This window comes from Drechmeria coniospora, chromosome 01 (assembly GCF_001625195.1).
Source record: "Drechmeria coniospora strain ARSEF 6962 chromosome 01, whole genome shotgun sequence".
Lineage (NCBI taxonomy): Eukaryota > Fungi > Ascomycota > Sordariomycetes > Hypocreales > Ophiocordycipitaceae > Drechmeria > Drechmeria coniospora.
The window spans coordinates 4,684,189-4,710,601 of record NC_054389.1 but is presented as its reverse complement, the minus strand read 5'-3'; the positions used below and the strand labels follow the sequence as shown (position 1 = coordinate 4,710,601).

The window sequence follows — 26,413 nt, the reverse complement described above, 5'->3', positions numbered from 1 at the left end:
CTCCTCAGCGGGATGAGCGAGGGAGGACCATCCATTCGATCGGACCAGCTCGATCATTGGAGCTTCTCTCAAGCGCTCTGTACTTACATGTACTAGTACTAGTATATGTGGTACTTACTTACACGTCGAGCCAGCACGGAGTGATGCTCCGTGCACCTCAAACAAACATTGCGCCAGTTCCTCACTTTAGCCTTTCATCACCTGCCACAGCTGTCAATATTCAAGCTCCGCTACGCATACAAGTGCATGTATGCTTCGCCCGGTCCCCCCATCCTGCCCATCTGCCTGCCTAGGCGAGGGTTAGACACAGGCCCTGTGATGTCATGCTTCGTGCTGACCGTGAATGCTTATTTTTAGGCGGCTCTGCCTTGGCACTGTGGCAATCAACAGGTCGACGAGTGGGGGGAGGAGGAGGGTCCCTCCATATCTTGTGCCTAAGTACTTACTTGCTTACAAGTACAAGTACTCACGTGTACTTACTCCGTACAAGTGCGTGCAGTTACTTACGTACTGTACTCCGTATTATTACTGTGGTTAATACTTGTATTCCGTACTGGCCTGTCTTACAGCACCTGTCATTAATTACGGAGTACTTCCAGCCAAGTGGTTGTACTTCCAGGACCTACAGCTAGCGTTACTTGGATGCTACTTGCAGCGTCATAGTCACATGGCCAATACTACTACCATCTCTCGCTTGGACCTGTCGGAATAAATGCTTGCTCTTGCACCCCCCTGGCGGGCACGAGATGAGAGGAACGCAAACGACAACGCATGGGCAAGCATACGGGTTGGATGCCTTGCCAAGTTCCGAACATACACGCGTTCCTCTGTCGATAACGCCTGTGACCTACTAGCCTGCCAACTATACCAGGTACCTGTATGAGGGTACCTGCTTGCTACCTCCCTACTGCACTGCATGTCCATAATCCGCTGCCCCCGACGACATCAACGTCCAGCGGAGCCATCGTCGTTCCCCAACCGCACGACCACATCCATAACTTCCACGCACGACCCCCTTCCGACCCTTCCCTCTGCGGTACGTCATGCACATAACGTTAAGCTGATGCGAGCCTCTTCCCCGGCGCGGGACTCGTCTGCTCACCTTTCGACCCAACACCTGAACAACCTGACGCATTCGAAAGTCGCCATCACCCACCTCATCATCCGGACGAGAACGCGGCGACATGGATCGGCCGGCCAGAGACGAATATGAGCCCCTCGCCGGTGTCGACAACTATGCCGGGCACGAAGGCGACGTCCTCGAGGCCTCGCTGGTTCTCGACCGCCATGACGTGCCCTTTTCCCGCATCGAGTACGGCATCTTTGCCTTCCTCGGCCTCTCCATGCTCTGGGCCTGGTACTGTCCCCATCCCCCTTCGCCGTCCCCCGTCCCCCGTCCCCCAACCGGCCTTTGTTCCGCCACCAGTCTTTGGCTCGACCGGCCTTTGGCCTTTTGGATCGAAGCCGTGCTGATGCTCGCCCAGGAACATGTTCCTCGCCGCCGCCCCCTACTTTGCCTCCCGCTTCGCCGCCGACGCCTGGGTGTCGTCCAACTTCCAATCCGCCATCCTCACCCTCTCGACCTTGCCCAACCTTACCACCATCCTCATTCTCGCCCACAGCCAGCACACGGCCTCGTATCCGTTCCGCATCAGCCTCGCCCTCATCACCAATTCCGTCCTCTTCGCCCTCCTCACCTGCTCCACCCAGCTCTTTCTCGATGCCAGTCCCCGCGCCTACCTCGCCTTCCTCCTCACCATCGTCGCCTGCTCCGCCTGGGCCACGGGGCTGATACAGAACGGCGCCTTCGCCTTTGCCGGTAGCTTTCGCCGTCCAGAGTACATGCAGGCCCTGATGGCCGGGCAAGGCGTCGCCGGTGTCGTCCCTGCCATCGCCCAGGTGGTCGCCGTCGTCCTGTTTCCGCCCAACAGCGACAGCGCCGTCTCATCGGCCTCCCCCGCCGCCCGAGGGGGCCAGACCTCGGCCTTCCTCTACTTCCTCGCCGCCGTCGTCGTCTCCGTCGTCGCTCTCCTCGCCATCTTGCCGCTTTTCCGCCGCCACCGCCGCATCGTCGAGGGTCGCATGGCCGAGTGCATGACCGAGTCCCTGACGAGCGTCGACGACGCCGAGCGCGCGGCACGCAAGGTCACCTCCCTGCGACACCTCTTCCGGAAGCTGCACTGGCTCGCCCTCGGCGTCGCCCTCACCTTTGCCACCACCATGTTCTTCCCCGTCTTCACCGCCAAGATCCGCTCCGTCCAGGAAGACAAGGGTCTCCTCTTCCGGCCCGAGGTCTTCGTGCCCCTCGGCTTCTTCTTCTGGAACCTCGGCGACCTGGCCGGTCGGATGGCGACAATTCTTCCCATTTCGCTGAGCCACCGCCCGCGCCTGCTTTTCCTGCTCTCCGTCTTGCGAGTCGTCCAGCTGCCGCTGTACTTGCTCTGCAACGTCGGCGGCAGAGGCGCCGTCGTTCCGAGCGACTTCTTCTACCTCTTCGTCGTCCAGCTGACCTTTGGCCTCACAAACGGCTGGCTCGGATCGAGCTTCATGATAGCCTCCGGCGATTGGGTCGACGAAGGCGAGCGGGAGGCCACCGGCGGTTTCATGGGACTCTTCCTCGTCGTCGGCCTCACGACTGGTAGCTTGCTGAGCTTCACATTGTCTAGCCTCTAGCGCAGCCCGCCCTTCCGAGGCAAGGGCAACTCCCGTCCGCGAGCTTCGGCCGCGACTTGGTTTATTTCTTTGGCCCTTGCCATCTAATTCCCTCGGTGGTTTATGTACATGAAACGAAGCGATAGCATTGCAATGGTGGAGCATCGTACTGTAAACCGACGCGAATCTAGTATCCTGCCTCTATCGTGGCTCGTAGCACCAACGCCGCAGCAACAACGAAAGCGCCAACGATGCTCAAAACAAACGGCTCCATCCGACTATTCAATGCAGCGGGGTGTGACCCTCCATCTCTGAGACGCGGAGCGCAGCTGTCATGCGCGTGAATGATAAATAACTAAACAAAACTGGAACAATGCAAGATGAAGAGGACGGCATGACCAAGGTCGATGCTCGTCAGCGAAGCTTCACGAGAACTTGGGTGCCTCCAACTTGTACGGTTCGAGAAGTGGTTGCAAGGCGGCAAGGTCGGTGGTGTGGTGGAAGACTTTCATCCTGGACGCCGCTTGCAACGGGCGTACCGGCTCTGCGGCTCCATCGCCGTCCCGTATGTGCAGGACTTCGGGTGGATTGTTGGCCGATGTCCGCGAGTACTCGAGGGTGCAAAGAGTGGGCATGCGGTAGTAGAGCCCGTCACAGACGATCCAGTCGGCCGTGTAGAAGCCGCCGGCGATCAGCTCCTCTTCGGCTCCGCGCCAGTGATCCATCTTGACCTTGGGATTTTTCCAGTCAAAGTCGCCGAGGCGAAGCTTCATGGACCTCTCGCGACGGTGTATTTGAACGAAGCAGGTGCAGTCGCGCAGGGTCATGGCAATGTTGAAGCAGGGGTTCGACGGTTCTGCCTTGAGCGGTCCGCACGCATCGTGATCGTCCTGATGACGCTTCAAATCGTGAATGGCCGTGTGGTTTGCGACGTCGACGAGCACGTCGCCAAAGTGCTCCCCACCGTCGACGCCTGAGAGGTTGGGTGCGATTCTAAAGGGCGAGCTGGTCTGCTTCGGGGCGTTCTTGTTGACGAGAGACAGCGGGCAGGGCTTGTTCTCGGGCATCGCCCTTCCGCTCGAGGGGTTCTTGACGAGGTTCCGCAGCTCCATGGCGCATTGCCTGCACCTGACGGCCGCCTTGGGAGCGCTGGGGGACTGCGAGAGCCACTTGGGCTTGAACTCGACGAGTAGGCTCTCGTTTGCATCTGGCAAGGCGATAAGCAGGAGAGGCGGGGGGGGAGGGGGGGGGGCATGGGACGAGCCGACCCACCTTGCGGTCGCATGTCCTCGACGAGGAAGCCCCAATCGGCCTGGCCGATGAAGGATCCTCGGAACTTGGGGGCGCGGGAGTGATTAATGTCGCGAAGGAACTTGTTCAGCTCGTCGATGATGCCCGAGGCGCGCAGGATGACGAGCTCCTGGTGAACGACATGCTTGCCGAGGAGGGGCTTGATGGAGTACTGGAAGAATTTCTGCTGGGCGAGATAATCGTACGTCGGGTGAGCGTTGAGCGAGGGCACCTTGGCGACTCTCAAGAGGACTCCTGAGACAAAAAAGAAAGGGTTAGCCCATGGCGGAGGTGCGGGCTAGTGTCGGACCAACCGTGGAATTCTGGCACGGAGCCGTTGTGTCGGGGCAGCTTGAGCTCGAAGACGGCATTGGCGGAGCCCTCGCCGACGAGCTTGAGCGGCCTCGTACCCCTGGGCAGCATCTTGGGGCGGCCATGGTGCTGCAGGGTGCCGCGGGAGGCGTCGGCGGCCGCGAGGGCCTTGAGGAGGGCCATGTCTTTGGGCGTTATCCATGAGCAGTCGTCATCGTCAAGGCCGGCATCGTCGTGGTGGAGGCATTGGCCGCCGCGCGAGTCTCGGCCGTCGTCGAGACGATGGGAAACTTGGGCGGAATCTTGGGTGCGTCGCTGGGGTGGTACAAGCTGCCAGGCCATGATTGGCAGCCGTGGCCCGCCCTGCAAGGTTGGGGTTGGTCGCAGGACCGTTGCAGGTTGCGTGCTGCAAGGCACTGCAACGGTGGGAGGGGAGGGGCCTGCACTGCAGGGTCGGAAAGTTGCGAAGGGGGGCGCACAGCAGGTCGAGAATGAGCTTGCGTTGATCTGGTTCCCTTGGTTTGACTTGGTTTGCCTTGGTTTGCCTTGGGCGGCTTCGATGGACGGACGGCACGGCAGAGCGCACCGGGGCCGCGGCGGGTTGGTCGGTAGGGGGTCGGGGGGTCGGGGGGGTCGAGAGGCTGAGCGACCGTCTCCCGTCCTTCCCTTTGCACCTGGCGACTCCGTTCCAGCGTACGTAGATGGCGAGACCGCGGACGATCGTGGAGTCACTTGGACGGCATTGGCGATGACATCGAAAGTGGCAGAGACGTGGCTTGCTGGAGAATTCCTTCCCTGTGGTGCTGCTTGGCCCTCCGTGCGCTTCGGTGGCGTGGCTGCTCGAGGAAGGCTCAACCTAAATATAACCGGAACGGTGGTGGCCTGCGGGCAAGTCAGTCCCACTAGCCCCATCCTCGTTCGCTCCTTCCACGCTCCAAGCGGCAAGCGCATCCGACGATGTTGGCGGATCCGGCAACCGCTCGATCTCAGTCTGCGGCGCGGCAGGCAGCGGCCGGCCACAGAAACGCTCACCGATGCGTTTTCATTGCGCAGCGCAGCGTGAATAAATCGAACCTACATGCACACTCGAACGTACTTGTACGCGTACATGGGCATACGCCGTATGATTGCGAGCGTATCCATTCATGTGATTCATGGGGGAGTGGGTAGCGCTCCCCGCACGACGGCATCGACCCTGCATCGACCCTGCCCAGTCCCAGGCGACACTCGATGCTTGATGGAGCCAGCCACGGTGCGGACCGTCATGCCTACCGATGCCATCATCGTCAGGCGACCAGGCTGCGAGGGGAAGGGTTAAGGCCCCTCCTGTGCTGTCGAATGTGGGCGTCAATGTTCGGCTGCGCTTCTGCCTGCGCAACGGACCAGTGAAAGATCACCGCGCTTTCACAAGCACGAGCACAAACAGCAAAAAAATCTCCAACAGTACGTGCAGAAGCTGGGAAGGACATGGGCGGCTGGCAGCACGGTCGATGTGAATGGACAGCGGGAGCAGAGCGAGGACGCTATCTGATACGGCACGGGGCTGCACGTTGTTCACCATCACCTGCTGACGCTGAGGTCAGCAGGGCCTGGGCCTTGTGCTGGTTGCCGCAGATGCGGCATTCATGTAATTACTCCGTACTCCGTACATGCACATGTATTGTGCATTGCAGTATTATTAGTACTAGGTAAGTAGGTATCTATACGAGCACATACCTCATACAAGTACGGAGTAGGTGCCTAAATCTTCTTGGATGTACGTACTGCGGGTAGGCAAGCGCATGCATGGTTCATATTTACCTGCAACACTCCGTACAGTACTCCGTATGTACCTGTAATACTTGTTGCCGTACTGCAACCCGGAACAGGGACAAACAACATAGCATCACCTCTCGCTCAACGAACTAATGCGAAGTGCTGAGCACAGGTAGTCACTTACTGTCCTGTGCGTATTTTGTTACGTGCCTAGAATGTGTCATTGAAAAGGTTCAGCGGGCGACGCGCTCGGGGCGAGCGAATCTACGTCGTCCTTGCGAAGCTTGTAGACCGTTTGGGGAAACATAACGGTACTAAGGTACTAATACCCTGCCGCACTCCGTACCAGGCGCTGCGATGGTGCCCGCCACAGCAGATGCGCGGACTACCTACTGTACCTGCAGTGACTGTGTGCATGTACTGTACCTACGCGTGCGTGCCCTGTTTCGTGACAGCCTCGTAACCGGATGTCAAGGTGCCGACAGACTGTTAGGGTGACGTTTATGTGAAGCACCTTCGTTCTGGTCAGTAATTTATAATACAAACACAGTAGCTATTCAAACATAACATAAGGCATTGTGTTATGTTTAATATAAGAGCCTGTTAAAGTACAAAAAGCTAGTACATACAACAGTATGTATAGAGTACAACAGGCATACTAGACAGTAAGGTACTATTACGCTAATATATATTGTCGCTTAACATATTGTACTACTCAACATATATTGCTACTCAACATATCTTGCTACTTCAATATATATTGCTACGTAATATGCATTGCTACTTAATATATATTGTCGCTTAAGGCAGCGATTAAGGCAGCGATTAAGACAGCGATTGAGGCAGCGATTGAGGCAGCGATTGAGGCAGCGATTGAGGCAGTGATTGAGGCAGTGATTGAGGCACGATTGAGGCAGTGATTGAGGTACGATTGAGGTAGCGATTGAGGCAGTAATTGAGGCACGATTGAGGCAGTGATTGAGGTACGATTGAGGTAGCGATTGAGGTAGCGATTGAGGTAGCGATTGAGGCAGCGATTGAGGCAGCGATTGAGGCAGCGATTGAGGCAGTGATTGAGGCACGATTGAGGCAGCGATTGAGGTAGTAATTGAGGCAGATAGAGGTGCAACGAGAGTTGGTATTATTTACAGAGCGATCATTAGGTACGACAGTACAGTATATTGAGAAGTAGCAGCTGTTGGTTGTATAAATGACTGTTAACTGTATATAAGACTGTTAGTAATAAAATGGCTATTAGTATTAACAATAGGCTGTTTATTTAAAATTGCTAAAAAGCCAAAAAGTACTGTTGATTTTTTGACAGCCGGATTTTTATAGAACTAGCTGGTATATCTGCGATATAATAATTTTTACAATACAGACTGTCAGAGTTGTTACTCTGTTTAATTACTACAATATGTCGCAAGCTATAGTACAAACCAGCCTTTAACAGTACGTTAGTACGCGAATTTAGATGTAACAGCACCAAATAGCTGTGAAATGTACTAAACATCATGTCCCGCGACTGTTCAAAAACAGGGGGGCTACAGGTATGTAGGTATCAGAACGCGCACACGAGGACATGCTGCTCGTACCCCAGGTAGATTGTAGATTGTAGATAACAACTACACAATACTCGACAGTACTTACTGCATAAGTAAACAACCAATTGTACGAGCAGACCGTACTTTTACTATTATTACTTGTACGCTTCCGTTTACTTCTTCTAGTATTGGCCAGTACTAGGCAAACCGTCACCGGATAAGTGTGCATGCCAATATTATGTACTTACGTACACATGAACCTCGTCGCTCAAAAGGCCCTCCTCGGTTATCAGTCAAACAGCACACCAACAGGCGCCAATGGGTGTGGCAGCCGAACCTTTTAGCGCTGTTGATGTTGACTTTGGGTGGATGCCTGTTGACTGTTGACTTTGAGTGTACTTGCAGCACTCCGTACTAAGTACCTAGTAGGTGTGCCGGGAACTCTTAGTAGGTATTTCTCCCCGCATCACGCGAGCGACAGCCACCCGTTCATCCACAGGTGTGACGGTCATCTGACGACAGAAAGCCGCCAGGAAGCACATGGCAGGTCTTCGTCTCTTGCATGCCCGACCGCTTTCCCTCTCAGGATCGAGCCGTATTCGAGCAATCGCGTATACGAAAAGGTATACTGTATTACTTGTAACGCGACACATGCACGAAAATATTATGTACAGGGATTTTGGCACAATGCCCCAGGGTCATGCAAGCATGAAAAGTACTTACTCTGTACTCCGTACTCCGTAGCTAATGCACAATCGCAGATCGGACGCGTCAGGTACGGCTAAGTACCAGTACCTACCTGCCCACCCGGCTAGGTACCAAACTGCATAGGGAGTAGGCGGAAGGACCTACAAAGCTAGAAGAACACTCAGAGGTACGTACCTTCAATCATAACAGGAGACGAGTACGGGGCACCACGTCTGCTCGACGCTCGGCCGCCAAGGACTAAGGGCATCCAACCCATGACCGCTTACTTACAGCTGCAGTACATGTTCTTGTACTGTATTAATCCGTACATGTCGGTGTACTAAGTATGTACTGTACAGTAGGAGCTTGATGATTGAGAACTTTAAGCACAGAACGCTCGCTATTACCGTCGCACACGGTATCCGACCGCACACAATCACCACCGCCATATTCCGTCTCGGTTCGTGAGTGAACGAGTACTGTTGAGCGTAAAGCACCGCCTATCCTCCAGCGAAAATGTCACGACCGAGTGCACATTGCAGCACGTACGCTTTTTTAACAAGTTAGTACGAGTGCGGTGTGATATTACCTTGATCCCTTTTCGCTGGCAGGCACGGCTTGTTTGTCTGGATCAAAACACGTAAAACTGTACCGATAGGTACTCCGTACCGAGTTACCAATCTATCTGCTAGGGGTAAACAATGCGAGGGTGTCTTTCCCAGTTGAATCTGCACAGTAACCTGGTCAACTGATTTTCTCACCCCCCCTTTCAAAGGATACAGTTTGTTGTCACGAGTACATGTACATGGGCCGACTATGGATACCGACAGTGGCTACTAGCAAACCCAGGTGCGCGCTTGTACATGTACTCGTGAAAATGTACATGTAGGAATAACTCGACTGAGTTAGTACTTACTTGTTAGGATTAGCACTCTCCGCAATGACCCACAAACAAGGGAGAAAAAAAAGACGAGCTGCTCCGAGGTCACAGCGCCTCAAAAGATTATAGCGTCATCCCGCCCGCCTGCCCTAAATCTCCCGTCCATGCTCTCGTACACATACATCTTCCTTCTCGTGAGCACTTCCCCCCACACAACTTCCATCCGCCCCCATCTCTGTCCTCCTCCATCTCCTCCCTCTACTCTTCCTCGTACATACGTGTATGCATCGACAGCGGATATAGAACCTATTCTTTCCACTGGCCCCTCTCCCCGCCTCCGTCACTTCGGCTCCATTTTGCCTCCCTGCAAACTCGTCTCCCATGGTCTCGAGCCTGTGACTGCCATTTCAACATGGCCTTCAACTTCAACTGGTCGCCTCTTACGGCCGACGCCGACTTCTACAGTCGTGCGCGCGACCTCTTGACCAAGGCGCTCAACAAATCGCCCAAACCGCCCATCATCGTCGATGATATCCTCGTCAGCGAGCTCAACCTGGGCACCGTCCCTCCTGACCTCGAAATCCTCGAGATTGGCGATCTCGCCGAGGATCGATTTCGTGGCATCTTCAAAATGTCCTACTCGGGCGATGCATTTTTGACACTCAAAACACGGGTTCAAGTATGTCTTCCCCCCCCCTTCCTCTCCCCATTTCCCTCCCGACCACCATTCTCGCCGTGCGACGTTGTTCCGGAAATGCCCGATCATCCGCCACCGCCTGCACCACGACCACGTCGTGCCGGTGGCAGTGCCTCTTGCCATTCCGCAATGCGCAGAGTGCTCGCCTACCATCATTTGGATGACTCTCGTGCTTTTTCGGCCTGCCAAATGCTACCGTTAGCCGCTGTCTCGCCTACCTGCTTCGCTGCCGGACAGTAGCAAGATTCAGAACCACGATCCATCTGCTGCAGCCGTGTGGCAAACCACGCCTTATCCATGCACCGCCTTTACGCGAAAAACCGTCTGGTCTGCATATGGATTCCTTCGAATGGGGAAGCGTTATCGGCGATTTTGCTTGCACTCGCAGAACGAGATCAAAATATGATGCTGACGAGGACTACCGTGTAGGCAAATCCACTCAACACCTATCTCAACTCCAAGCCATCATTCACCTCTCCGCAACCACTTGCGGCCGCTTCAGGCTTGACGATACCGCTATCGATAACGTTGTCGGAAATAAAACTTTCGGCCTTCATCATCCTCGTTTTCTCCAAGCAGAAAGGACTCACTCTGGTCTTCCGAAACGACCCGCTCGAGTCACTGAAGGTCTCCTCCACCTTCGACTCCATCCAGTTCGTGCGCGACTACTTGCAAAGGACGATCGAGCAGCAGCTGCGGAACCTGATGATGGACGAACTGCCTGCCATCATCCATCGACTGTCGCTCCAGTTGTGGTGCCCCGACCAAGCGAAGGGCACCGAGACCTCGCAGGAGGACACCGACGAGAAGGGGGCAGATCCGTTTGCGAGCCCGCCGCTGGACCCTGTGGATGCGAATGGCAATCTCCTAGACGCCGGCGCCATCTCGGAACTGACTCTCAACGGAGGCGGCGAGGTGCAGTCCCTCTTCTCGCAGAAGAACCTCTTACGGCTGGCAGCCTTGACCGACTCTCACCGGACACTATCCCTGTTTACGCCAGGCATCCAAGAGGTCGTCTTCCGCGCCTGGTCCGGATACGGGGATCGCTCGGGCTCCGCCACGCCCTCGCCCACGACGCCTAGCCTTGCCAGGATACACTCGTTCCCAACCGGCGGCAGCAACACCTACACCTTTTCCGACTCGGGCAGCGCGGCGTACGGCCACTTCTCGTCACGGTCATCGGTCGTCAGCCTCAACTCAGCCGCTTCCGGTTCGGCCCACGTTCCGATCCTGCGGTCGCGATCTGGGCGGAAGAAGAAGAATCGCATCGTGAATCTCCGACGAACCGGCTCGGAAGCCAGCTCGGAGGCGGGCACGTCAGAGAACGCGTCGGATACTGCATCGGTCTGCGGGCCGTCTTCCAAGTCGTCCCAGTCCGCCTCTATACCCGAGGAGGCTCCGGTGGCTGCCGTACCTTTGGGTCCTCCGGGGAGGCTTCACTCTCCAGCCTGGCACAAGGAAGCTCCGTCGATGCGCCAGGCGCTCATGTCGGACATGTACGAGAAAAATGTTGAGCAGGCTGCGTCGGCAGCGAAGGCGAAGGAGTCGCTGAAGACGGTCGAGAGCACCGAAGTGGCGGCCGAGAAGGTACCAAGGAGCTTCCACCATGGCGCCGTGCCTGCCAGGGATCAAACGTACGGAGGCCCCGACACCGGCTCCGTGATCCTCGAGCAGGCGTGGATCATGAAGATGGCGGGCGAGATTGCCCGCCGCGTCTACGACGAGAAGAAACGCGAGCAAAGCGGTTGGGGCAACGGCGAAATCCCGCCGCCTCCGGCGTACGAAGCTGCGGCCCCTTGAACGACAAGGACACGGTTGAAATTCGCACCATGTCGCATAATTGTCTGGCACTTTCGTGTCCTTTTCTTTCCTTTTTTATCAGCGTTGCTTTCATATGGCCTGGCATGGATTGGCTTTCCCGCTGCGTATGTTCCGTCGACGTCGGCGGTTTTGTGCTGGCGTTGGGGTGGGAATGGGTGGTATTTTTCTGGGCGAACGGCCGCCCACGGATTGGGGCGAGGCCCCTCATGCGTCGCGATTGGGCTGTTCACGTCCAAGAGGAGACGGGTGCGTACGATCACATGGGTGTAAGATATGTCCGGTTTCTTTACTTTACATAGCACTGCTACCTGGGGCGCGGGTTTATAAAAGCGACCAACTCACATCTTGAATACTTGGTCATTTATTGATACTGTCTGCGTCCTCTGAACGAGTAAACCGTTCTGGTTCGGTCCGGTGTGTGTGATAACAGCGATGATCTTGCGATGGACCTACGGAATGCCATCCTTTTGCCATCCCGGACGTACCCGACGAGGGTCCCAGCTGCTGGCTTCCCGATGTCCCGCGCGGAATGGTAGAGGGCCGAGGGGAGCTGGACACTGCCGCGTGGACTCGCACCTCGAAACAATGCTGCGCATCACCGGGGGCCAGCAAGCTTCTCTTGCTCTCCCGCCACCAGCCCGCTGGTGGGTGCGGGGACGGGGAGAGGTACCTCCATCTCTGCGGAAGCGCCGGGTGGTGCTTTACCGCTCAAGCCGCGGGGAACAGGGGTGGATGGGATGGAGGACGCCGTCACCGCGGGATTCTCGTCCGCTCGCAAGGGTGGGTGCTGTCCGGTGCCATCTTCTTCGTTCTACGAGACATTCCTGGATCTCCGCGACGGCTTGCGCTTCCTTGCTCTCTAAGAAGGTTTCGCGGCGGCGGCGGCGGCCTGGTTCTCGGCCTTGAGTGTGGCGAGAAGCTCCTCCCTCGTCTTCATGTCGGCGAGGAGCCTCTTGGTGAGGTCCTCGGTCGTCTTCTGCGCGTCCTCGAGCTTCTTGATCTCGGCCGCCTCGGTCTCCATGCTGAAGGGCAGACCGGGGCGGCTGTGACGCGGGATCATGGCGGTCCGCTCCCAGACGTCGCCACTGTCGGGAGCGGGTAGGGGAGGGGGGGCCTTGCCCTTGCCCTTGCCTTTTGCGGAGGAGGCAGAAGGCTTCCAGCCGCGCGGGACGGCGCCAGCGGTGAGAAGCTGGTAGAAGGTCTCATAGGGTTCGTTGAAAAGCTGCTCCTCGTAGCTCCAGGCACGGATCTCGCCATTGGCCGCCACCATTGCCTGCTTCTCCTCTTCGGTGCGGCCGTAGGGGTGGAGGCGGAGGTAGTGGTAGAGGGTCTGAGGCTTCTCGCCCGATTCGTTGACGTAGTAGAGCTTGATGGTGATGTCGAACTCACCCCATCCCGTCTCCGTCACGGCAAAGGGTTTCCCGGGGACGGCCTCGACCACTAAGGGAAGGCAGGCGGACGCCGTCAGCGCAACCAGATCATCTCACGGGTGGGCAGGCAACGACGCAACAGAGGAAGAGGAAGGAAGAATGGAGGGGATTCTCGGCAACGTACTGCGCACGTAGTTGGGGATGGACTCGTGCAGCTTGAACTGCACACGACGGACCCAGTAGGTGATGTCGATATCCTCAAGGCCTTTGACAAAGACTTCCCACGAGTGCGTGTGGTTGTCTGGCGTGCCGGGGGGCCTCGGGTTCGCGTCCGAGAACGGCGTGGCAGTCGTTCCGACGATGAAAGGCCGGCGGATCTGCGTCAGCTTGACGCGTTTCCCCAGCTGGTTCGAGGGCGCCATGGCGTCGGCGGCAGGCGCCCTGATGAAAATTCGCGTCGAGACCTTGTGCGAGGGGGGGGGGTTGCATGTATTCGCGGAGTCGCATAGAGGGAAAGGAGGGGTGGAACGTTGCTGGAGCTGGCTCGGAGCCACAGGATGAATGGTTGCCAGTCAGTGAGTGGACGGAGTATTTAGGTGCGGTGAGGTTGGGTTTTTGGCGACTGGCCATCACGACGATGAAAAGCCCCACCAACCATCGGTGCCTGTCAACCCACACCTACCTACTTACTGTATTAGTTGTAAATGGTGCAAAACTCACACGTAAGTACAGCAGTGTACTTGTACCAGTAGGTGTGCACGATTGATACCTGGTACGGAGCACTTGGCCACAGAACGGGCATACTCAGTTGTATATACATTGTACTTATGTATGGACTGTTACTCACTATGCTGTACTCCGTACTCCGTACAAGTACCGATCTTGGCACCTACCAAGTACATACATGTATTACTGTACTCAACTTGTAAGTCTACAGTACCTACGTGTACAGTACAGTGTAAAATTACTCCGTACTTGCAGTTTGGAAAGGAGGAAAGCGGGTACATGCCCATACCAACTTATTGCAAGCTTGTAATTACAGGTACTTACAAGTGGACTGAAGTAAGTACTGTCCTGTACTCCGTACAGTATACCAATAATAACGTATTACTCCGTGCAGTACGGAGTACTCCGTACGGAGTAACAAGTAGCAGTACCGTCAGACAGCACCCCCAGTTCCACTGTGCAGTGAATTCGTCCAGAAGCACTATCATATTACGGATCACTCCGTTCGCGTACAAGTACTTGGTACCTGTAAAATGGTACGTACCCGTGAATGTGGTTCCGATCATGTACTGTACTTACAGAGCACGGAGTATTACAGTACAGACTACTCCGTACAAGTACACAGTACCACCAGGTATGAATACGTACAGTACAGCAAGTACGGAGTATTAAACGTACGAGATACGGAGCGGTACATGTATATGATCTCATGACTTTTTCCTCTGCACTCCCGGACTACCTGCATATGATTTCGAGCTCAGCGAGCAATCAATTGAGCTCGACTTGAATCCTCGTCCTCTCTCGTCTACTCAGCTGCCTCTTCCTACTCTCCTCCAGCTCCTCCTCCTCCTCCTCCTCCTCCTCCTCTTCCTCCTCTTCCGGCTGCTGCTCGTCCCAGAGCTCACCTATAGGACGACGGCGGCGACACATCGTCGGCGCGTCATCGACGTCGAGTCGACGCTGCGTAGAATCGTGCACATCGTCGGATGACGGCGGCATGTCGGCGGCCAAGCGGCTTGTCGTCTGCGGTGGCAGCGGCTTCCTAGGCTCGCGCATTTGCAAGTACGCCGTCGCGCGCGGCTGGGACGTCACCTCGGTCAGGTAGCTACCTCATCCATCCTCCGCCATGGGCCATCACGGCCTGGAGGGACGCGCCCGCTGACAACTCGACGTCCGTAGCCGATCCGGGGAACCAAAATGGGACGCCGTCACGGCCTCGCCCGACACGCCCTCCTGGGCGCACAAGGTCTCCTGGGAGCGCGCCGACATTCTCCGGCCAGCCACGTACGCGCCGCTTCTCCGGGGCGCCGACGCTGTCGTCCACAGCATGGGAATACTCCTCGAGGCCGACTACAAGGGCGTCGTTTCCGGCAAGGAATCGCCCGTCGCGGCCTTGCAGCGCATGTTCTCGCCGACGAGCGACCGGAGCGCGAACCCGCTGGAGAAGAGGTCGGGCGAGGACATTAAGCCGCGCGACGTCAAGGATCAGTTCTCGTACGAGGTCATGAACCGCGACAGCGCCGTCTCCTTGGCCAAGCACGCGGCCGAGGCGAGCGTCGCCTCCTTCTGCTACATATCCGCCTGCGGTGGCGCCCCGGTCATGCCGCCACGCTACATCTCGACGAAACGGCAGGCCGAGGTGACCATCGCCACGAGCTTCCACGACATGCGCAGCCTCTTCATACGAGCGCCCTTCATGTACGACGGTTCGCGCAAGTTCACCATGGGCTTGGCCGCAATGGCCGGCGCGGGCGCCATCTTCAACAACCTGACGGCCCACTACCTCGACGGCTTCCTCGGCGCCGCCGGCGCGAAGCCCCTCCGGGTGGACGTCGTGGCCGAAGCCGTGGTGGAGGCGCTCGAGGACGAATCCGTCCGGGGTCCCGTCGAAATTCCCGAGATTGAAGATCTCGCGACCAAGGCGTGGAGGAAAACGATGCTGTAGCGCTCTTGATTCCTGTCATTCTCCATCATGTATTTTGATCCCAAAGCACGACCCGACGCTAGACCCATCAATCATACCGCACCCACAAACCAGCACCCTTCGGGCGAGCGATGCGGCCGGTCTATATCCTCGTGCCCCGCTCGAAGCTGTCCCGGATGTCTGCCGTGTACTTGTCGTAGAAGCGGCTGAGCTTCTGGTTGAACTGCTTGTTCTTCTCGTTGATGTAGGTGATGTCGCCGTCGTCGCCGTTCTTGGCCATCCGCTCCCTCCTCTTCTTCAGCCTCTGCTCCTCGGCGCGCTTCATGTCCGCCACCAGACGGTCGACAGCCGCCTTGTCGGGTTTGTTCTGGGCAAACGAGGTCGTGTCGGCCGTCGAGTAGAAGGATCCGTCCTTGTCGATGGCGATGAGCTCGCCGTCGTCCGTCTCGACGATGTCGAGGCCGCCCGAGGCGGCCGCCTTCTCGATGGCCGCCATCCGTTGCTTCCCGTACTGCTCCAAGTCTGGTTGTATGTTTTGCAGCTGCCGCTTGTAGACCTTGTTGCTCTCCTGGTGGTCGTCGGCGAAGGCGTTGTTGTCGCGATGGGATCCCTTCTTCCTCATGCGCTTGTCCCACTTGTCGCTCTCGTCCACGGTCCAGTCCCAGGCACGCTTGCGCTCAAAGTCCTCGCCCGCCTCTTCGACGTCGGCTTTGAGAAGCTTGTGCGAGGCGATGGCGCGCTTGCGATGGAGGGCCGTCAGCTTGCTCGGGTCGCTGGCCAGTCGCTGGGACTCCTTTGTCGCCTCCTTGAAGTTCGTTTCCGAGGAGCTCTTGGCCCGGGCCTGGAGGGACTTGAAGCGAGCCATGCGTTCTTTGGCTTTGGCGGCAACTTCGGCCGCGCCAGGAGATTCCGCCGCCCTCTGGATTGTCGTTTCGTCCATGACCGTTTCCGCAGCCGCTTCGGCCAAGGGCTCCGCGATGGCCACCTTGGGCGGAGATGGCTCTCTCTGAGCCGCCGCTTCTCTCTCATTGGTTGCCTCCATGGCGACCTCCGAAGGCGCAGCCTCCGACGTCTGATTTTTTTTGCCCTTCGCCTTCCGCTTCGCCGGGACCTTGGCCGCCACCTTCTCGTTCTCGGCCTCGCGTTCTTGCTGCTCATTCACCTCTGGCATTGCCGCTGCTTCCGCCGCCGCCGACCCTTCTTCTGTCGCGGCTTCGGCCGCTGCCGCGGCGCGTGTTCGTCGCTTCTTCGTCGGAGGGGCCATGGTGACGATCGGTCGGCCAGGAAGGCAGGTTTTCTACCCCTGCGCAGTGAACCAAAGGCACAGGGACGTTGGAGCGGATGGATATGTGAAGCTTGGCGTGGCTTCGGTCGCGGGAACAGAGGAGGAGGTGTCGACGTGGATAGGCGGGTGATTGATGGTTGGCTTTTGGGGGTTTGCAAAGTAATAAAAGTCCATCTCCACAGCCAACTGAACCGGGGGCCGACATGGTTGTCACGCAGAGGCCATGCATCCCTTTTGCTATTGAGCAACAGAAACCAGCGATGGCTCGAGGCCCCACCATGGCCACAGCAATATGGACCCACCTTCGAGCACCCATCTATTATCTACCCAGTCCTTCATGAACTGAACATCACGCAGACCATCATCCTAGAAACACAGACATAGAGTTATGGTTCATCATCAACAGCGCTCATTTTATAAAAAACTATGTTCTTCGGTCCATTTTCCTGCTGTACTTGCATAGATGCTCGCCGTACTTGCCTAGGATCCGCCAGACAATCTTCTCAAGGCATCCGGTTTCCTCAAGCATCTACAGTAAAAGAAGGAGAAGAAAGTGTGTAATGCCATCGACAGATCGCCTTCCCTCCTGACAACATGGGGAAGATGCTTGAAGTGCGATACAGAGATGGATCCTCATTTACTCTACATCATGTATTCTTTGGAGGGCTCTTGCCGAATGTCTCTCATGCTTGGTTCATGGCATGGCATGGCATGGCGCACCCCATCCCGTGATCCCTTTGCCGCACTGCTGGCCGTCGTCGTGCATGCAACATCTCCTTCGTGCTCGCAGGGCACCGCAGTTAAAATAATAGTGTTTTTATTAAAAGTTTAGCTACTATTCTTGGAGACTATCGGTATCCATCCATCCGTCCATCCATTCACGCCGCCTTCATTACCTGCTTGATGGCCGTCATGATAGAGACGTTTCGTCAATAAGCCCATCAGACCGACAAAATGATAGCCAAAAAGGTGGAAGAATAAAAGAAAAAGAAAAAGTGGCAAGTATTGCCGGGATGGCATGACGCTACTTTGGTCATGCCGTGTGTGGGTGGGAGCATTTCTTTGCCCCGTGGCTGATGGTGTTACATTCACTCCCATCAATCCAACAAACCTTGATTTTGCATTTCGAGGGATGGCAACCAGGCCAGGACAGAGTAAAGAAATAATAATAGTGCTGTTGCTTGTTGTGCGCATGCGCTTACAGCAGCATGGCAAAGATGGCGACGGCGAGAGCGCCGACCGGTGCGACGAGGGCGGAGCCGGCGGCGACGACGGTGGAAGCGTGGTGGGTGCTGGCGGCCGTCGTTTGGGTGGCGCTGGCGGTGCCGTTGCTCGCATAGGTCGAGGTGGAAGCAATCTGGTCGACGCAGTTGGCGGCGGAGAAGTCGTCCATGGACTTCTCGAAGAGGGGCGTCTGGCTAGCGGCGGCCGCCTGGGCCGCTGCTTGGTCCTCGGCCGGGAGCTTGCTGATGATGGCCTTGCCCAAGGCGACCATGTTGGTGTGCAGGTCGGTGACGCGCTGGAGGACTTGCTTGCATCGGCCCATGGCGGCGATCTTGGCCCTGTCGGTGAGGAGCTCGCCCTCGATCTCCTTGCCCTTGGTGTAGACGGGCGTGAATATGCCCTTGAGGGAGAGGGCCTCTTCCTGGGTCAGGACATTGCTGGCGACCACCTTCTTGACGGCCTCCTCGAGCGTCACGTCCAGATCCTCGACGGTGGCGATGATGGCCGAGGTGTTGCCGCCGGTGTAGTTGTCGATGGCCGTGTCGTAGGCGTTCATCTTGGCTCCGATCTCCTCGATGGCCGACTTGATGACGGAAGCATCTCGCTCGACGATGCCGGCTCCGGCGGCGATGGCGCAGGGGGCAAGGTAGGCAAGAGTGATGAAACGCATGTTGAAGGAGTGAAGTAACGTGCGGTGCGTACGCTGGTGATTTGTTTGTGCTCGGGCAGGTGGCTCGATCGTCGTCTTTCTGCGATCTGTTCTTGAACAACAACGGGATGATGATGCGGAAGTGGCAAGGTAGGCAGGCTTTGTTTCGGTTGCAGTGTAGATCAGGTGCAGAGGACGATGACGAGTGAGGAAGGAAAGGGTAATGATGAACTGCGGTCTTCTGCTCCTTTATATAGACGGCGAGCTTCTGTATCGGAGCGACGAAAAGAAGATTGGATTGCGTATCACCCATCCAACGTGGGCTGGCGCATGGCTTGACAGAGTGCATTCCCTACCGCCGCCAGGCTAACCGAGTCGAGCTTCCCCATGAGCATCTTTACGTAGAATCTGCACGTACCTGTCTTTCCATCGATTCGAGTGCGCTGCCTCGGGAGCTCCTCCTCGGCTCACACTGCAGGATGCCGAACGGAACCGAGCATTATTACTTCCCCCCCACCCCATCCTCATCTCCAACTCCATCCCTTTGGACGAGTGGCGTGAGCTTATGGTCGAGCCGATAGCCACAACGTGTGGGGATGGACGACAGATGTGTGGTTGAGCGTCGCAGTCGATATCGCTTTATTGTTCGTCGTCTGCCGTCGCCAGTGTTGTCGTTCTCTCCGTGTATGCACGAACATGTACGTCTCCAGATGCTCTCGGATGTACAGGGTCATCTCATGTTCACTTCGATGTACGCAGTGGCGTCGACCGTCTACGTCTTGGATGCGGCTACCCTGCCGGTCGGTGGTGGGTTGTGCTCGAGTTCGCTGGTGGTTGTGCCCGAGTTATTGTTGCGGAATGATCGAGGCTTGCTGACTCGGCAGTCGGGAATGCAGGCACCGAAAAGGGCGACGTCGGTGAAGCATCTGGCCAAGCCACAGGTCAAGCCACGTCGGCTCAATATGACAGTATGCTTCTTTCAGTAGGTGGTGTGCTCGGCACGGAGAAGTAGTGCGCTCGCTGTTGGCACTAATAGTTGGCCACTAATAGTTGGCCACTACCAAATGGGAGCACGGCTGTCACATCGCTGTCACATCAACGGTTGGATAGACAACCAACGTCCCTTGGTAACAAAACAAAACACACAGAGATTAGATGTGCTGTACTAATGCTTCTGCATGCAGGAACCTGTTCGGACCTGTCGACCGCCACGACGACCGCCACCGCGAGAGCAGAAATTGCCGACGCAGAAGCATTCCACGAGCATATGGCCCAGAGCCCCCGAGATTGGGCCGCAGTGGATGAATCTTGTCCCTCGTAGGCCTGTGTCCGGGGAGACGGGGGCAGTCGGCAAATGCCCGTCAAATGCCCGTCATGGACGCATGGCTGGCTCTCGCATCGCCGTCCAGTGTTGTTGCGGCGCAACGTTGGCGGCGAGCATGTTTTCGGATGCAGGGAGGTCGAGGAGTACGTAGCCGTCGTCGTCTGCCAGCCACGACGTACGAGCTCCAAAGTACGAATTAATAATAAAAATAACTATGCCAATGAGAAGAAAAGTCTGATGCCGAGACGCGGGAGCCGACGGGAGGGTGGGGGTTAGTTTGCTGCGTGAACTGCCTCTGTGCCCACCGAGCGCTTTCGAATCCAACTAGTTCTAGCCGTCTGCCAGTTGCTCTTGGCAGTGGACGGATGGCCCGGTTGGCAACATTTTAGTGCCCGTCGAGGCTTGTGGATGTGAAGCTTGCGGGTACCTCGTAGCACTCTCGCTAGCAGCAGGCTGGAACATCTATACTACAGAGAAGTTGTACTCGCTTCGTACAACTACAAGGACAAGTACATAAGTCCTAGGTGCTCCGTGCTGTATGTATCTGCCTGGAGCACCAAATTGGCCTCGGTGTGCTGAGAATACTGTACTTGCTAGCAGTACGGAGTAGTTGTAGCCCGACTCTACAGGTAATATTACCGAGTTCTTGTATTCCGAACAGAGAGAGGTTCATGTGGGATACGGGATAAGCTGGTCTGCACTGGTCTGCATGTGGGCCGACCTGACGAAGTGCCGCAGCCTATGATGGTTGACCGCACTTTTGCGGTTTGTCAAGTATTACTTGTAATAGTGGTGGTGTCTGACATGCACCTTTACTCCTACTTAATGACATGCAGTACTCCATATATGCTTGGTAGTACCAAGAGACCAATGATGCTGTCACGTCAAGAAGGTCTTGGAGTCCACCATGCGTATTCGCACTGGTACGTACTCACACTGTGCACCTGCAGCTTCTGATAACAGGTATTATGCATACTATTTAATTGTAAGGAGTAATACATGTACCCCGTACGAAGTACTTGTGCAGTAAGCACGTACATAAACACCTGCGCCGTACTCTGTACGGAGTAGACTGTGTGTGCCAGCCTACTTGTATTTAGTTACATACTACTAGGTACTAGGTACCTAATAGTTACGGAGTAGTAGGTACGGAGTACTTGGTGCAAAGTCTAGGAACTTCAAGGTACTCCATACAGCTAGCTGCCTGTAATATCCGCTGTATCTCCCCTCCACCCTCCCCCGCGCGGTCCCCTGCGAAGCGGGTCGCCTGTCCACCTCCAGCAGCCCCCACGGCCGCGGCGCGAGGAGCTTGCCGCCCGCGAGCCATCTGGAGAATCCATCCATGATCCGATTCGGCAAATGCCACGCCAAGCTGTGAGGATCCCAACTTCTCACCCTTCCGCGCACCGGCACCCAGCTGTACACGTTGCCGTCACCCTCCTTCCACGAAGCCCATGCGACGGCTGTCCGCCGGAGACTTGCTGCTCCTCCTCACAACATGATCTCCTCGGCGACAACGCGAGCCCGGGCTTCGCCCGTCATCGCTTCGGCTGCCTCGCAGAGTTGTCAGCGCCGCACCAAGGCCTTCGTTCGCCGTCTCGATGAAAAGAACGAAGTATTCTACACGCTCGAGAGGAAGGGTCCCGGCCGAGACGACATCCCCCAGCGGCAGTACGACTTCTTTGCCATGCCGGACCTGCTGCTCGACCTGGACGCCGAGGGGAGCGAGGGCATCCGGTCGTTTGACGAGACGGACGAACGTCGTCACAAGCTTGCCTGGTCGACCGCTCCGAAGCGTGATGCCGTCAGGTCAACCCTGAAGCGGATGGAAAAGCAGGTGTACGAGTCGCGCCGGAGAGCGCGGGAGATACGGTCGCAACCGACCAACATCTTTCGAATCACGCCCCACGACGTACTATCAGCCGCACTGCGAGGCTCACGGTCTTCTGGTCCTTCGGGGACGATGCCGATGCTCGAACAAATTCGCATCGGGAATGGCATACCGCCGCACGCTGCCGAGGACGACGAGCAGCTGCTGCGATGGATGATGCTGAGCCGGAGCAATCTCGAGGAGTCGAAACGTGGTCGAGACGAAGCCGCGCCGGTGCCCTCGCAGTTGGCCGAAGCTCTGAGGAGACAGACGTCGATCGAAGGCATTCGGCGCCTCGTCAGCCAGTGTCTTGCGGCCGGGACGAGCGTCGAGAGCTTCGCCGTCCAGCCTGCGTCCAGCCCGAACCTTCCGATCGAGATACGGCGCGCGTGCGAGCGAGTCTTCAAACGGGACCCCACAGCCGACGGACCGAGGGTGGCGGCGCTGACATTCATCGGGAACTTGTCGGATCGGGTCTCGGGTCTCAACGGAACCGTCGGCGCCTCGCTCTACGGCCTCTGCTTGCGTCTCTCGGCCGAGGCGGGCATGCTCGACGGCACGTCCGAGTGGCTGTATCGCGGCTTTGACAACAAGATATGGAACGCCGGCACTGAGACGTTGCAAGATGTCCTCTTCGTGCTGCATCTGTTTCGCTCTCGCCTCGGCAGCACGGAGAAGGCGGGCTTCGGTCGCGTCCGTGACCGGCAACTCCTCTTCCAGCTGCTTACCGGCATCGACGAGAACGACAGCATCTCTCTCGACTCGTTCCGATCTTTTGCCCTTCTCTCCCCGAATCAGGATGGCGCCGGCCCGGTGCCGCTGGCGGGCGAGATATACAGATGCTACATTGGCCTGCTGGGTCAGCTCGGAGCCGCGAGGACGATTTGGAAGGAGTGGCGGCTCGCCACCTCGCGCCCCGATGATGGCGCCCTCGAGGATGGCGCACTCGAGATGACGTTTCGGGAAGCGCTTGGCCAGGTTGGCCGCACCATGGCCACGGCCGATGACGAGACCCGACCGGATCTCAGCCTGGACGAGTGCGCAAGGCGGGATTATCACGCCATCGAGATGCAGCATGTCGACAGCTGGCGTCACGCCGCCTCTGGCGCTTCCGAAGGCAGACTCGAGATGAGACATGTCCAGGAGCTCATGTCCTTGCCGCTTGAAGACTGGATCTCGAAAGCGAAGCAGCTTCCGTCATGACGAGGTTGAGCAGCGCGCGCGCACACGCACACACACTCGCGCACACACACCCAAATGCATACATATGTGAGGATGCATGGATAGATATATACATATACATGCGTGTGCATAGTAACTTTCGCCCTGGCGCCCTGAGATGGAAATACATCTTGACGACGGACAGTATCAGACAGGCTTTTTTTCTCTGCGCACATTGCCTTGGCTCGTGCAGGGGCCATGTGTCGGGGCCATGATCCATGAATCTGTAGGCGATATTCCTCAGGAGTTCCCACGAGTCGTCTCGGTAGCAAGGACCAGGCGGGGTGCACCTTTACATTGGCACTTGTTGAACACAGATGCCCAGGATTCCCAGGGACTGCTTGGTACAAGGTGAGGACATGGTGTGCCTACCGTGTAGCTATCAAAATAGGGAGGTTCCATGACGACGAGGGTGAGGCCGTGCTATGCAGATCGTCGCAGATCGACGAGTTGAGCCTGCCGAGTGTTGGCCATGTTCAAAGGAGAAAACTCGGCCTCCTGCTTAGGGATTCCGATATCCAACATTTGGCGCTCAAGTTCACAACACGGAGGAAGAAATGGCCAATGCGGCTGCCAGTCGCAACTGAGACAACCGCACTGTTCATCATTCGGCAGAATCTTCCCACCACGGCCACGCGTGATATCGTAGACAGGCGGACAATGCATCCAAGAAAAAAAAAAGGAAGGATCGGTCGGGATGACGCATGATACCGTAGACAGGAGAAAAGTGTATCCAAGAAATCAAGGCTCGGCTGGGACATGGACATGATTCGGAGTCTCAGCCAAGGCTCACGATCGTCGGTCAGTCACAACATGGTGCATGAAGACAGTCGCCGGTCGCAAGCACAGACAAGAAGCGACTTTCCGACGGCCAAAGGAAGGAAAAATCACAAGGCCCAGCATGGGATGAATCTGAGAATGTCAGCGTTGGACAGCGATTCGTGACGTTGAGCATCACGTCCAAGTGGCATGAGAGGTATCTATTCCCCCCATTCGACGGTAGGTACCTTGGCACCGCAATGAAAATGAAAGATGTCCGAGGAGGTAGCCGCACGAACCACCACCGACCGGTTGGATGGCAGCCAGAATCCGGTGCCTCCAGGGCGTCCTTGGCGAGCACTCTCCGCGCAGAGGAGAGGCCAAAGAGCTAAATCGGGTACCAAAGGCAGCAAGGCCGGGTGGGCGGCAATAGCCTGTGGCTTCGGCTCAAACAAGGCAGCTAGCAAGGCCAAACGAGTGCCACGATGGGTTTTGGTGGCTGGTGTCTAGTCCGCTGGCGGTGCTGGCGTTCGCGGGTACCTCGATGCGGCTTCTCTCAGGCACGAGACGGACAAGGCGGAAGAATCGTCCAACCGCCGACGTTTGAGCTCTGAGCCTGGGGAGGGGAGGATGCGGTAAAGAGATGGTCGCGGCGAATCCTTCTCCTCGACAGCGCCTAAGCCTGCGGCGGGATGGCGAGACGTGCGGCAGATTCAGATCCAGTCGTTTGTGCTCGTCCTCGGCAGCGGCTGACGCACCAGGTCCTGTGTACAGACGTCCGGATACGGCGACGCTGATGGCAGTGCGAGCATGCGCACGGAGTATGTGTCCTTGTCTGGATCGATTCCATCAAGGGATCAAAGGATCAAGGGGATCAAGGGGATCGGACAATCAATCGGTGGGGGGCCGAATGGAGTGGATCGACGGTAGGGAGGGAATCAAACGATTTATTGAGGAGAATCGTCGAAGCATCGTACCAGGTACAAGTACATGTGCGGCAGATACTGTAGGTCCACGGACATGTACATGAGGCAGGTCTACTGTACGCACATGAGAAGCAGGTAGGTGTACATGTACGGAGTGCTCCGATACGGCGTGCGTCCCGGCACTTGCATGATTATTTACCAATGGATAGTTCGTGCACCCGTGCAGGCGGGTGCACACACTTGCTGCGTACTGTAAGTACCGTACGTGCACCGCAACGAGTACCGCAGAAATCGGTTCCTGGATGAGACGTGCAGCGTCGCATCGGTGCGACCCCGCCGATGTGTTCCATGGCTAGCTCGGCTAGGAAGGGAGGACGGAGAAGGAGCGGACCGACGTTGACGAGGCTCGGTAGTTCCTGTCGTTCCTGTGCTTGTGCGGAATACGCAATACCTGCTCGCTCATCTCGTTGTCCCGGTTCGCCGCGAACCTTGATGAGCGGCAGGGCGATGGTGGCGCCTTTCGCTCGCGCCCAGTGGTTCAGTCACAGGTGAGGGAGGAAGGGACAATGGAGCAGAGCTGTGCAGAGGGCAAGCTCGGGCAAGCCAATGACGCCAATCGCTGAAGGGACGGGGAAACAGCGGCGACGAAACAGGCAGGCAGGGGTCGACTGCGGCAGCAGGAGAGTGAAGAAATCCGAAACGGGCGCCTGCACTCGCTTATGTACTTACAGTACATGTACCGAACTCCCTCAACGTACTCCTCGATGAGCTTGGTTGGAGTGCGATTGCGTGCTCGAGCTCGTATCGTAAGTCATAGTCATGAGGTACGATTAGTTTCCAGTCGAACTCGATGCGGTCAAGGGAAGGCAGCAGCAATGCAAGGTACTACCTACTTCCAAGTGCATGTAAGTAAGTAGGTCTAGGCGCACGGTGCGGCGAACTCCCACATGGACATGTGCTTGTGCAAACAGAGTACGGCACTGCTGGCAAGTTCCAAAATGCGCTATGCGGACGCGTACAGTACACTCACACGTACTTACAAGTACGAGTGCGTGCATGGCGTGCCATGTCTGTACGGAGTACATGGGCGGATATTATTACGTCTTGCACGGTCCAGTCCAGTCCACAGTCCACAGTACAGCGTACAGTACGAGTACGAGTACGAGTACTCCTGGCAGGTGTGTACACCTACGGTGTACTTGCAGTTGATCGCCAATAGAGTTGTGGTGGATAAAGCAAGTGCAAAAACCGGGGAGGGGGTGCGGGTGCAATGCAGAGTCGAGAAGGGAGAAATGGAGAAATGGAGAACTCGAAAAGGTTGGGCACGCGTCGGTCGCCTGGCCGCTTGGTCGCGACTGATCACGGATCACGGCGGGCTTGTTTGTGATGCAAATGGCAAACGTGCTCACCCACCTCCATCCAGCAGGCGATTCGTGACCGAAATTATGCCATCGGCCACCAACCCGCACACTGAAACCGAAAAACCGGGGAAGCCGC

The 26,413-nt window shown here is 56.8% G+C and overlaps 8 protein-coding genes across 8 annotated transcripts; 4 read left to right on the top strand and 4 right to left on the bottom strand.

Moving 5' to 3' along the window:
• Positions 1-1,184: 1,184 nt before the first annotated feature.
• On the top strand, positions 1,185-2,673 carry DCS_01154 (nucleoside transporter family; the record flags this gene model as incomplete). The annotated part of the gene is made up of 2 exons (XM_040798489.1): positions 1,185-1,357; positions 1,485-2,673. The coding sequence occupies 2 exons, from the start codon at positions 1,185-1,187 to the stop codon at positions 2,671-2,673; spliced, it is 1,362 nt and encodes a 453-aa protein (XP_040659372.1).
• Positions 2,674-3,077: 404 nt separating this feature from the next.
• DCS_01153 (uncharacterized protein) lies at positions 3,078-4,596 on the bottom strand (the record flags this gene model as incomplete). The annotated part of the gene is made up of 3 exons (XM_040798488.1): positions 3,078-3,859; positions 3,925-4,197; positions 4,257-4,596. The coding sequence occupies 3 exons, from the start codon at positions 4,594-4,596 to the stop codon at positions 3,078-3,080; spliced, it is 1,395 nt and encodes a 464-aa protein (XP_040659371.1).
• Positions 4,597-9,532: 4,936 nt separating this feature from the next.
• On the top strand, positions 9,533-11,617 carry DCS_01152 (mitochondrial distribution and morphology protein 34; the record flags this gene model as incomplete). Its single annotated transcript, XM_040798487.1, has 2 exons — positions 9,533-9,799; positions 10,247-11,617. The coding sequence occupies 2 exons, from the start codon at positions 9,533-9,535 to the stop codon at positions 11,615-11,617; spliced, it is 1,638 nt and encodes a 545-aa protein (XP_040659370.1).
• Positions 11,618-12,497: 880 nt separating this feature from the next.
• Positions 12,498-13,430, bottom strand: DCS_01151 (histone acetyltransferase subunit; the record flags this gene model as incomplete). The annotated part of the gene is made up of 2 exons (XM_040798486.1): positions 12,498-13,078; positions 13,193-13,430. The coding sequence occupies 2 exons, from the start codon at positions 13,428-13,430 to the stop codon at positions 12,498-12,500; spliced, it is 819 nt and encodes a 272-aa protein (XP_040659369.1).
• Positions 13,431-14,731: 1,301 nt separating this feature from the next.
• Positions 14,732-15,679, top strand: DCS_01150 (NAD dependent epimerase/dehydratase family protein; the record flags this gene model as incomplete). Its single annotated transcript, XM_040798485.1, has 2 exons — positions 14,732-14,835; positions 14,914-15,679. 2 exons carry the CDS (start codon positions 14,732-14,734, stop codon positions 15,677-15,679), a joined length of 870 nt encoding a protein of 289 aa, XP_040659368.1.
• A 121-nt stretch (positions 15,680-15,800) lies between these two features.
• On the bottom strand, positions 15,801-16,922 carry DCS_01149 (pre-mRNA splicing factor syf2; the record flags this gene model as incomplete). The annotated part of the gene is made up of 1 exon (XM_040798484.1): positions 15,801-16,922. One exon carries the CDS (start codon positions 16,920-16,922, stop codon positions 15,801-15,803), a length of 1,122 nt encoding a protein of 373 aa, XP_040659367.1.
• Positions 16,923-18,141: 1,219 nt separating this feature from the next.
• DCS_01148 (uncharacterized protein) lies at positions 18,142-18,837 on the bottom strand (the record flags this gene model as incomplete). Its single annotated transcript, XM_040798483.1, has 1 exon — positions 18,142-18,837. One exon carries the CDS (start codon positions 18,835-18,837, stop codon positions 18,142-18,144), a length of 696 nt encoding a protein of 231 aa, XP_040659366.1.
• Positions 18,838-21,638: 2,801 nt separating this feature from the next.
• On the top strand, positions 21,639-23,213 carry DCS_01147 (uncharacterized protein; the record flags this gene model as incomplete). The annotated part of the gene is made up of 1 exon (XM_040798482.1): positions 21,639-23,213. The coding sequence occupies one exon, from the start codon at positions 21,639-21,641 to the stop codon at positions 23,211-23,213; it is 1,575 nt and encodes a 524-aa protein (XP_040659365.1).
• Positions 23,214-26,413: the final 3,200 nt, after the last annotated feature.